This window comes from Terrapene carolina, unplaced genomic scaffold, assembly GCF_002925995.2.
Source record: "Terrapene carolina triunguis isolate 2854851 unplaced genomic scaffold, T_m_triunguis-2.0 Scaffold138, whole genome shotgun sequence".
NCBI classification, from domain to species: Eukaryota; Metazoa; Chordata; order Testudines; family Emydidae; genus Terrapene; species Terrapene triunguis.
In genome coordinates, this window is record NW_020664489.1 from 2,413,283 (window position 1) to 2,425,879 (window position 12,597).

General features: G+C 41.5%; 1 protein-coding gene across 1 annotated transcript in view; it reads right to left on the reverse strand.

Moving 5' to 3' along the window:
• Window positions 1-1,496: 1,496 nt before the first annotated feature.
• The window catches only part of GUCY1A2 (guanylate cyclase 1 soluble subunit alpha 2), a 277,555-nt gene continuing 266,454 nt past the window's right edge, over window positions 1,497-12,597 (reverse strand). Inside the window, exon 8 of the mRNA XM_024206596.1 lies at window positions 1,497-2,197. Within this exon, the coding sequence (XP_024062364.1) occupies window positions 1,990-2,197 (208 nt within the window). The 3' untranslated portion in view covers window positions 1,497-1,989. The remainder of the gene's footprint in view (window positions 2,198-12,597) is intronic.

A 12,597-nucleotide genomic window follows, 5' to 3' on the forward strand; every position in this document is an offset into this window, starting at 1 on the left:
CATGGTAGCAGGACACCCTGGTGACAGGATCAGATTTCTCTTACATGAAGCAATCCCTTTGGGTTGGAATTGGCCCTTCCACACCCCGCCACGTTTCCCAGAAACTAAGTATCCCCAAACATGCAGAGTTGTCATGAAACAGATTCTAGGATTGGAGGTGAGGCTGTGCTGACTGATCCCCCACCCTTGCCACAAAGTATCGGTTAAAGGAGCGAGTTTCTGACTCCTTTTATCCTCTCCATAGCACAACGTGCAGGGATAATTTCACCCAAGGGCCAAGTTTTTTTTAAAAAGTGCTCAAATTAGGACCTTACACTAATACTTAGGCAAAATAAGTGGTCTGATTTTGAAAATTGCTCAGCACCCAGCAGCTGCTGGTGAATTTGAGATTTTTTTTATTTTTTATTTTTACTTCAGTGGGCTTTGGATCAGGCCCATAAAGAGCTATACTTCTTCAAAAGCACTGTACAAACATTAGCTAATGAACTGATTTCTCTAAGAATAGAACAGCGTTGGTCTGTAAGAACAGGACCCTACTGTGGGTAGGCTTGCAGAGGCAGTTCTACAGCTAGTGCTAACCGAAAAGGAAACCCAAGGGAAAGGGTGAAATCAGAAAAAATAAAGTCTGTCTGAAGACATGACCATTGGGGGCCAGATCCTCCCCTGGTGTAAATGAGCATAGCTCCAGAGTTGCATAAATTTTCAATAGATGAGAATCTGGCCCTTTATTTTCACTGACCTTGATTAATCTAAATTTTGAACAGTCATTTGCATTATGCTATATGTAAGCATTTTCCTTTTTTAAATGTGTACCTGTCTTTTAGTCTATTCTGCACTAGAAAAAGCAGCAACATTTCATCCAAGCCAGCAGCAAATGAAACTTCCAGCGTAACATTGCTAATAATGGATGTGATTTTCAAAAACTCCCAAGCGATTTAAGAGCACAAGTCCCATGAAAAGTCAATGGAACCTGTATTCCTGTGATTGAGCTGCTTTGAAAATCCCTCCCAAAGTGCTTCCCATATCTGCTGGATGCTGCTTTCAATAGGCTATATCATCCATCGTAAGGACTTCTACATAAAATCGATGGTATGAGATATGGCCCAGGGTGTGCAACCGAATTTTTTTTTAACCCATCAAGACATTGATCTTTAAGCCTTTGTTTGCATTGTTCTGGAGAGACTGGACACATGTTACTAGTAGGACAAATACTGAACATCTGAACATCATTATATATTATATATGCGAGACAATGTTCATCTAAACCATAAAAGCCATGTAAGGAGACTTATCAATGTATTTTTCTTTTGCAAAATATTAATGTTTTTGTTGCCAAAAAGTCAAAAGTCTTGCCACTTGTATAATAATAAGCTTTGATAGATAGAGAGAATATCTTAAATATACAGCAGCTTATTCTGAAAAGCTCACTCATTTTACAGTATATGGAATGTAATTGTCCAGAAAGTGAAATATGTATAAAAATAGGTAAAATCCCCACAATATTGTACTGAATTATATATTCCTCCTGCCAGGAAGGTTACAGCACTCTACAGTATATGTATGAAATGTTTGTTCAGAAAGTTAAAAAACATTGTTACCTTGGTGAATGACACATTAATGTAGGAATGCATAATCAGAACTGATGCCCAATTCTGCTTAGCTGGTGCAAATCTACAGACAACCATCACCCACTTTTGTTCAAACAAAAATCAACCCCAAAGATTTGTTTGTTTGTTTGTTTTTTAAAGGGGCCGAATTGAAATTTACAACCAATAATTCCTCTGGAAATACAAGAATTTTGTTTCATTTCCCAGTTTGTTTACTGACAGCAGTCACCCACCTTTTAAAATAATTATTGCCTGACATTAGATAGAGCTTTAACTGCTTGTCCACGACAAGGCAGTGAAATAAAAAGAATATCCAACTTTCCTCTCATGACCCAGTTCTGGGCTTGTGCTTTTTGGACTAGTCTTTGATCTGCAGCAGGCCTCATAGGCTTGTCTCCCGAAGGAACATGGTGCCAATGTTGTAGGAAACCTTTCTCACTCTGGCAGACGTAATGGAGGGCTTTGGCTGCTTCTGACCACTTGTGACTTCCAGGAAGTAACAGATCCCAGGGATTTCCTTTGGAAAGTTGTCTGGAAGCTCTTCACGGGACCGAGGGATAAAAGTAAAGTTTTCTTCCTTTTTCAAAAGCCTAGGAAAAAACAGAGGCAATCAAAAATGTTCTGGCCTTTGGTGAAATGCATATTTGCAAATATGTTAGCTAAATGCAAAACTCTTAATATAATTTCCTAATGTCATTTCTATGTAAATGGTAAAAAGCTTTTGTGTACCAACAAGGATTCTAATAACCTAAACTAATTACTAATGTAATAAGCCATTTACGTATAGAATACTTACATTAATGGGAAATTAGCAATTACTGGTAATGCTCAAGCAACTCCCTCACCCAACTTAGGAAGACAAAGAATCATCTCTCCAAAACTGTTATAAAGAATCAGCAACTTCTTTAACAATTATTAAGTTAAAGACTTTAAGAATTATTTAATTTTAAAGGATTGTTTTGAGAACTAAAAACATTTCTATAAATAATAGGAATGTTTGGACTTTTTGAAAACAGAATTTAATTTCCTGTTGAACTCTAACAAAATTGAAGGAATAGCTCAGAAAATTGACTGAGTAAAGAGAAGGTAAACTCTTAACTTTAAAAGGTTATCTGGAATGTTCCTGCCACAAGAATAACAGGCAATTAGAAATGTTGCATATTCTTTAAACAGATGACATAGTCAGGAGCTGAAGGTGCCAGCTAAGCCAACCCTAAAAGGCATGAAGCCAATGAAAGAGTGACAACAACCAACTTTGAATCTAAACAAAGCCAAAAGAGTTCAGTTTTCGTATAATTTCATGGAAAGAAAAAGGAAAAGAGTGCCGTGACCACTCCTCACACAGATACTCCTCACACTCCTCTGCTACCCTGTTTAAACAGCAAGCACTTCACAACTCATCCTATTTCTACAAGAAAGCTACTACACAGACAACAAGAAGAGAGAAGGCTCAAGAAGAAACCAACCAAGGAAAAGCTCCCCAAAACTTCAACTTGGATTAGTGAGAGTGCTTACTTTGCCCATCTATAAACCAACAGGGTCCACCTTTTCCAAATGAAACTATTTTGCCCATCTATATCTAAGATTGGCTACAAAATAATTTGTGGGAATCAGATCTTGGTCTCAATTTACCAAGAGAAAAGTGCCCCATGAAACGCTGGTCCATTCTTAAAGGTGTAATCTCTGCTAAAAGCACCCCACAGAGAGGCATACAGAGGAGATTGTAACAGAAGTAACAAGTTTATCATTTGTGTTGTTTTCTTTAATTTTTCTTCCCTTTCTTTAATAATAAAATAGTCATGGTAAATAATTGTGCTTATTTTGCTAGGTCTTAATCATAGGGTCTGCTAAGGTATGTAAAAGTAAACCTGTGACTACAACAGTGGAAGTCACACCATTGAGCTGGCAATAAAAGAAACCATTAGCAAGAGCTGGCCTATCATTTCTTGTTTCTCTAAATTAAAGACTTTTAATATTTTTAAAAATCAAATTGCTTGGTGTCAAAACATTTAAAATGACCCTTTTCTCCCCTTTCCCCAATTGATGTAAATGAACATAGCACCATTGGCTTCAAAGGAGCTAGACTGATTTACACCAGCTATGGATCTGGCCAGCACATGCACTCTAAGAAAATCACTACTGGTGGATACTGTACTCAAAAGGAAGGCTAGATTCATAATGAATATTACCCATAGCGCATAGCTTGGCTCGCTTTAATACGAAGCAAGTTCAGTTTGGCAGAAATGCCCACTACAGATTGCACAGAGGCATTGTCCTGCTATCCAGAAATTCTGGGTGAAGTTTGGAATGTACTGGAATCAAAAGTGCTATCAAGGTAGCTAGTCCTTTGCTTCGCTCATAGGCAAACTTTTCAGGCCAGACTATGTTATCCTTCACATGATGGCTCCGATGATTTCATCGAGACCCCTCACAAAGCAAGATACTCTTCAGTACAAGTAAGGGTATCAAAATCTGGTATTATCCCATTAAAACCATCCAGCATAGTTGAGAGGAGCCTTACAAGTATAATCTATGCCAACTGGCTATAGTCACATAGAGACATTATGCCAGCATGGGCACACAGCAATGACCCAGTCACATCTATTTACTCCTGGGGGTATTCTGCGCAAAAAAAAATTAAAATTCTGCACACTTTTTTAAAAATTCTGCAAATTTTATTGTCAAAATAACACTAAATAATCATGCCAGTCTCAATTATTTTGATAATTTATTTCAAAATTCCTGTCAGCAAGTATGTCTGTAACAATACAGACACACACAAAAATCCCCCCAGGATTAGAGAGTTAAAGAAACCGCTATGACAACCCAGTTCCTGCTTCTCTGCCCCCTCGCCCCCAAAGCCCAGCGAGGGGGCCAGACACTCACACCTGCTTCCCCACAGAGCCTAGCCAGGGCCCCCCTCAGCCCAGACACTCACACTCCCTATGCCTACTCCACAGAGCCCAACTGTGGGCCCCCCCAGCCCAGACACTCATAGACCCTACCCTCCTAGAGCCCAGGGATCCAAGGGAGGAACAGCCTGATGCCGGGTCCCGGGCTTGCATGGAGTTTCCTGCATGCCACTGCCTCCTTACTCCAGGGTGTGCGGGTAACTGCAGCTGCTGGGAACCCTCCAGTTCCCTCCCTATTCTGCTCCCCTCAGCCTTGTCTTCTATGTGTGAGCTGGGCTCTGCTGGGGCCAGTGGCCCATAGTGGCGGACAACATCTCTGCAGCCCATTTCTGTCGGGGGGAAAAGGAAATTCTGCACGCGCATTAATTTCTGCAAAATTCTGCATTGCACAATGGTGCAGAATTCCCCCAGGAGTAATCTACTTTCCTGTAGCTATGGCCGCTATGCCCCAGGCAAGAAGGGGCAATGGTACAGACCTGCCTATGCTGGCTTTTTGCCATCTGGGGATTCCTCCCATAGCACAGAAATACTCAGCTGGTCAGAACTGCAAGCCTTGTCACCCCTTTGTCAAATGTCTTTCCTCAAATAAATTACTGATATAGAAGATATAGTCCCAGAAGAATAAAGAAGTCTAAACAAAAGCACTCTTCCCACCCCCCTGCCCTGAGACTGAGTGGGGACTGAGAGAGTAGTAGGTAACCCCGAGGAAGAATTTTAACAAGCACCACCATCACAACAGCTCAGATTTGTTCTATAAATCTTCTTCCTGTTGTTTTCAAGCTAACAAAGACAGCGAAGAAAGTGGAATTCAGTCTCTTGCGGGGTTTTGAAGAACATTACATTGGAGTCATGGTGAATTCTTAGAAATAAGAAAGCAGTTTGTGCCCCTTTCCTTTCCAGGATATTTATTCTCTCTCTGAAAGCCTCATCCAAAGCCCACAGAAGTCAACTGAAGGAATCCCATTGGCTCCAAAGGGCTTTGGAACAGGTTCTATATTCCCTTCTCTTATTGTTCCCAAAACTGAGTCATGGGAAGATGCAAAAGAAATACTGCTCCCGGGTGAATTTTCCAGGCTTCCCAGCACATTCTCAAACTTTCCCCTTGTCCTAAAATCCCAGAATGTCCATTATCATGGCACACAGGCTGCCTCTTGTTTGGGTTTTGGCTGAAGGATGGATCTCTGCTCTAACTACTTCCTATGTGCATCTGAAGGCATTTTCCTTCCATTGCTTTAGAATCAGGTTGGTTACAAATCTAATCATGTTTTTGTTTTCAGCCTCTGCTATGGTGCTTGTTATCCTGTGGTTTGAGTGTCATGATCTGTTTTCCAGGTCTTCAATTCTATGATCAAAAATACTGTAATCGTTTCTGAATTGCTTGAAAGCCTGTGCTGGCCTCTACCGAGAAGACACTTTCCTTTAATCTCAGCAATACTTGCAGTAAATGTTCCTAGCCTTAAATCTACAGGTTTAATAGATTGCAGGAACTTTTCTTTGGCCCACAGATTTCCGCAAGCAGCAGCAGCAGCTCTTGGAATATTCTCAGAGTGAAATCTGCAAGCTCCCTCTGCTTAATCCTTGCTGAATTCTGTATATTCACTGAAAAGCACTTGGCTTTGTTGAAGTCAAGGGCTTCCTGCCTTGGAGTCATTTTAACTTTATGGGTGAATTGTTTAGTCCCAATGACCTTTCACTTGTGGTTTTAAATTTAAAAAAATGGTGCTGTTAAAAGATTGATGTAGGAATGAGCAGATTTGAGCTGAAGCTCGGTAAAGGAAGGCAGATTTTAATAAAATCATCACAGCGATTTCTTATCTCCTGCTGGGAGAAAATCAGTAGTGGTGTATCTTGCATCTTGTGTTGTCATTTAGGCCTTGATCTTTGCAATTTACTATGCTGTGTTTAACCTGGGTTAATGCACAGCCAGGTGCAGGACTGGGGCCTTACACCTGTGCAAAGTGGGTGAGAAATGTTACAATTTTGAGCGTCAATGATGACACAAGGTGCAAGGAAATGAATAATCAAGCTTCAGAAGTTATGAGCTGGTGCAAGTTGCTGGAAATTGCAAGTGGAAGGGTGGGGCAGTAGCAGGAAGATCAACCAATAGGAGGGCGTTAACAGGTGTAAGAATTAGCCTCACCAGTTTGAAACTCATTTTTTTTCTTTGAAGCCCAAAGAGATAAAACTAGACCCTCTAAGCTCTCCTGATCCCTAGGATAGACAGGGGCTGCACTGGTCTCCAGCAGAAGTTAAAGGAGCCACAAAACTATCAATATTTAATACCAACTGGAACTGTCCCCTAGGGAATGTTCTACCAGCCCAGGACCACCAGAGCATGCTACATTTCAGCTCTGCCATATAAAACCCTCTGTGCCAAAGGGGAGGTGGGTGGATAAGGGCAGCTACATGGCTTTGCACATTTGAGAATTCAGGACTTCTCAGTCGCTTGGCTGAGACAGCTTTCAGGACACTCTGTGCTGATGGAGAGGCTCAAAAGTGACGTAACCAGAGTTGAAGATCTGGCCCAGGGCCTCAGAATGCAACTATTTCCTTACTCCTTTACATTGTGTATGGCCTAAATCAGTGAGAAAAGAGTCATGCACTGAACTGTTGCTTAGGTAAGACATTGCTTCAGGTTCTGAAAGTTAAGCCAAGAACTCCTCCTTTAATATACACACACGAAATAGAAAGTCAGAGGTAATGTTTGACCCATGGACCCCATCTCAGCTTGGGAAGCAAATAAGATACGAAGAGAGAATGAGTAGCAGGGATGACACTTTGGTGACATCTGAAGAAACCAGCATGGCTGAAATGTGGTTTCTAACTCCCTTTTTAATTTGGATTCTACAGTTGTGCTACTTTGTAGCCCACAGGTGTTAATAACATACTAATAGTTTTGTTACTAACCCCAGTTGGGCAAAGGAATCTTTTTTAGAACGTAAAAGTAGAATAAGTGGCATAAAATGCGATTTAAAAAGATTTTCACTAGAGTGTGGTGCAGAAGAGGATTTCCTGCCACCGTGTCTTGGGAGTTGGAATTTTACCCAAATAAAGGCTTTATGACTTATGAGGAGAGGCTGAGGGAACTGGGATTGTTTAGTCAGCAGAAGAGAAGAATGAGGGGGATTTGATAGCTGCTTTCAACTACCTGAAAGGGGATGCTAAAGAGGATGGAGCTCAGCTGTTCTCAGTGGTAGCAGATGACAGAACAGGAAGCAATGGTCTCAAGTTGAAGTGGGGGAAGTTTATGTTGGATATTAGGAAATACTTTTTCACTAGGAGGGTGGTGAAGCACTGGAATGGGTTACCTAGGGAGGTGATGGAATCTCCTTCCTTAGAGGTTTTTAAGGTCAGGCTTGACAAAGCCCTGGCTGGGATGATTTAGTTGGGGATTGGTCCTGCTAGATGACCTCCCGAGGTCCCTTCCAACCCTGATATTCTATGAAAGGCCATTTGGACAATCTCCAAGAGCAAGAGGCTAATAAAAAATAGGTCACATAATATAGGACTGTGCAGTATATCAAGAGTCATAGTAGTGGATAAATTACCGAATAGCAGCATGGGGATTAGGTGGTCAGTCACCAGTCACCCTGGCACTACTAATATCTACTGAGCGTTTACTGATTCCAAGTCACAGTGCTGGCTCTGTGAGTCTGATAGCACAAGCCATTCCTTCAGCTGGAAGCTTAAATTCTACATAAAGCTATTCTAGCCCCAGCGTGTGTCATACTGATGGGGCTGAGGTTGATGTACAACCTCAGTGGCTCAGCAACATCTATTTACCAACTCTTCTGAAAATACTCAAATGCATTTCTCCCTGCTCTCCCTTCTGTGGAGTTCATTTTGGACCTTTTATTGTACAAGATGCTTTTACAGAAGGATTTTAATAGATGAAGATGCTGGGTGCCACCCAAGTATCTGGCTACATACAACACCCAAGTTGTTGTTTAGACCTGATCACACAAGTGCTCACGTGACTTGCTCAGGACTGGTCCCTAATTCAGCTTGGTCCCTCTGTTGATGTTTGGGGGCTGGGGGCAGAATTCCTCAAATATTCATTCATAATTTAATATCCTTGGCAGTTTCTCCTCCTAATCTGAAATTCTCCTGATCTGTTTAAATTCTTCCAAAAAAAGCAGCTGTCACTAAACTACTAGAAGCATTGCTGCCATTGCCCAGAAATACACTGTGTTTAGGAATACATTATTCTGCTTGGGAACATTTTTTTCTAAATTTAGCTTCCCCAATTTTTTTTAAAGGCATCAGCATGAAAACAGAAACAGGAAGCATTTGAAAGACTGGGTGTTTCTGGGTGGGGTCAACTTAGACAGGGCTTTAGGGAAACCCTTAATTCAGAGGTGGGCAAACTTTTTGGCCCGAGGGCCACATCTGGGTATGGAAATTGTATGGTGGGCCATGAATGCTCAAAAAATTGGGGATTGGGGTGCGGGTGGGGGTGAGGGATCCAGCTGGGGGTGCGGGCTCTGGGGTGGGGCCAGAAATGAGGAGTTCATGGTATGGGAGGGGACAAGGGTGTGTGCATGGGGGTGAGGGTTCCAGCTGGGGGTGCAGGCTCTAGGGAGCAGGAGGGGTTGGGACCGAGGGGTTCAGAGGACGGGATGGGGATCAGGGCTGGGGCAGGGGGTTGGGGTGCAGAAAGGGGTCGGGGTGCAGGCTCTGGGCGGCGCTTACCTCAAGCAGCTCCCAGAAGCAGCGGCATGTCCCCCCTCCGGCTCCTATGCAGAGTCACAGCCAGGCGGTTCTGCACGCTGCCCCATCCACAGGCGCTGCCCCTGCCGCTCCCATTGTCCGCGGTTGCCAGCCAATGGGAGCTGTGGGAGCCACAGTATGCGCAAAGCTGGACAAGCACCTCGGCTGGTGCTTGAGGGCCTGATTAAAATGTCTGAAGGTCTGGATGCAGCCCTTGGGCCGTAGTTTGCCCACCCCTGCCTTAAATGCATCTTCCTTGAAGCTTTTCTAAATATCCATTTTCTTATACAAGAGGTGGAGCCATAGTGGAGAGTAACAAGATTTCAAAGGCTATTTGGCAGGAAATTTAGGTACATCTTCAGCTATGAGTCCTTAAAGACCCGTTAATGTGGTTTCATCTACAACTGTCTATTTGAAAGCAAATCTACTGCCACTATTGGGGAGAGGGATAGCTCAGTGGTTTGAGCATTGGCCTGCTAAACCCAGGGTTGTGAGTTCAATCCTTGAGGGGGCCACTTAGGGATCTGGGGCAAAATCAGTGCTTGGTCCTGTTAGTGAAGGCAGGGGACTGGACTTGATGACCTTTCAAGGTCCCTTCCAGTTCTAGGAGATAGGATATCTCCATTAATTTAATTTAATTTATTTCTTTTCCCAGTTAATTAGTGCAAATATTTGTTGAGAGGCATGGTCTGGATAGCAGAGCACATGACTTTTGCTGTGACACTAACTCCTCCTGTGGTCTTGGGTAAGCAATTAGACCTTTCTGCCTCAGTTTTTCAGCCTCAACATTTGCTGCTTTCCATTAGTGTGTATATAACATTTCGATTTAGAAATCAGATTGATAAAAAAATACAACTGCTGGTGAGTAATCCTTTTGAGTCTGCTTAATCTGCTTCACTCAATAACTATTCCCCATGTTTAGATCTTCCTTCTGTAGGCAACCAGAGAGTTTCATTACTTGCCACAGAGTACCTGGATAATTATAATTCTATCAAAACTAGAGAAGACTGTGTAAAAATTCGGAGGGCGCTAACAAGGCTATATGGAGGGGGAGCAACATGACAGATCAAATTGATCTGGGGTAAAATGTTCAAAAGTACCCAGGGCCAAATATTTAAAGATACTTAGACATCTAGTGATGCAGATAGCCACGCAATAGGAGTTTCAAAAATTTCTAGGTGCACAACTCCCACTGAAATCAATGGGAATTAGGTGTCTAGTGGGGTTTTCAAAAGTCTGAGGCCTGAATGCGCAAAAAGGAGTTAGGTGTTACACCTAACTTTTAGGCACCTAGAAAATTATTGAAATTCACATGGAGGGTAAAAATCTACTGCTGTAACCAGTTGCTCAATTAGCTCAATTGGTAGAGGTTTGCGCTGTGGATCTAGAAGTCCCAACCTTAATTCTGGCATTTCCTAACTTTTGAGTGCTTGACTCTGAAACCTTAATAATGTTCTTTTAATGGGGCTTTTTTTTTGTATTTCATTAGCCAGATAAATAGATCATTCTGTAAATTGTATAGGATCAATATAAACATGTATGTATACATGCACATATCCAGCTGCTAGCTGATGTGATTATAAATAAAGCTTCCTCTGTGAGCAGGCTGTCCTCAAACTGTCCACCCCTCATTTCTTATGCCTTCCTCAGTAGCATCTGGTATTCGTCACTGACAGACAGGATACTGTACTACATGGATGACTGGTCTGATACGACATGGCAAGTCCCTTGTTCCAATATGAATTTAAGTGACAGATCATTACGGTACCCAGTCAGAAGTATTTCTAAAGTACAACGGATGTTAATTTGCATTTGTAATGTCCAGAATGGATCCATTTTGTCCAAAATTTTAGTGACTTTGGCTTCCTACTACAATTTGTATTTATTGTGGAAAGATTCTTTGGATTCGGAAGACTTATACTGAGCTAAGATATCTGGTTCTAATTCTTTTGACATTTTACCCTATGGTTTTGGCATTGATGCAATGGTCTTGGTATTTTTCCTTCTTGCAGCTCAATTGTAACATATTTCCAAAAGGGACAATGTCCTGTGTTTTGCTTTTGTTATAGGACATAATGTACGTCACCTGGAGTGCAGTATAGCACCTGATAAATGCCCACCTCTGGCTTCGCAATATTGCTATTTGTATTTCCCATTAATCTGGTGAGGAGGATCCTGCTGTGCCTATACACTGCAGCTCAGCAGCTAGTAGGTCTGCTGTCTGTTTTAGAGCATTAGAAAAAAGTATAACAGCTTGGCAATATCTCAGAACAATGTACATGCACCATCTTGAGGAACCGATAGATGTAAAACTAAAGAATACTGTAGAAGAGACCAGAAATAGCATTTGATTAACCTGAAAAGCTCTTGAAAGAATCCTCAAAGTGCCTGATCATTCAGCAGAGAGAGCCTTGTGGTAAACAATTCTACAGAATTTAATAGAGATTAAATAAATCAATAGAGTCCTACAGAAATGAATCTGGCTTCTATTCAAATTCCTCTACAAGCCTATATAATTTAGGAGAGAAATATATCCTTTCCACACTTTCTTTAACGATTTATAGCATGGATTATTTTATATAAAATTCTATAAGATGGTTAAAAAGTCTATACAAATTATAAGATTTCTAATAAATTCTGCAGGCCTTTTCCATAATGGGTGTATATGCGTGTGTTGGGGAAAGCAGTGCAGAGGAAAGGAGGCGGCAAAAGGTAATTATTTTTAAATGCAGTAATCTGTAAAATAGGAATAATGATGCTTACCCTCTTTTGTTAAATGCTTTGAGATCCCCAGAGGAAAGGCATTTTATGGTAATATAATTAGACAGGATAAAGGTAGGTATATTATAGTATTATGTAAACAAGCAACACATTAAGGCTGTAAACAATAAATAAAAATGGAATTAATCTATTTTACATGCTGCAGAAGGGACCCATGAAAGCTTCCAGAGTATGGAAAACAGGGAGTTTTTATTCATCCAAGCAAAATTAAGGAATGAGCCCAAACTAGACAGTTTATTGAAGGAACAGAGGACTGTGTTATTTTCCTTCAATACCTTTTCTAACCCTGATGTAGACAAACACTTGGGTCCTGTACTCCCTAAGCAATCCCTACTGATTACACTGGGAGGTTTGCTGGAGCTGTCCCAGTGTTTCCAATCAGGATCTATTGGTGATGGTCAGGGATTCAGATCAAAGTGGGGTCTTCAGCCCTTCAGAACATTTTGAAAGCCCTAACTGAGACAAAAGTGAGAGAACAAGATGTTTTGAGCAGAAATGAGCTTTTATCCCCAATAGATTCAAAGGCAACCTTTGTTAAGTCCTGCTGTCTTACAGCTTTGAGTTCTTTCCAGACAGGTGTAATTGGA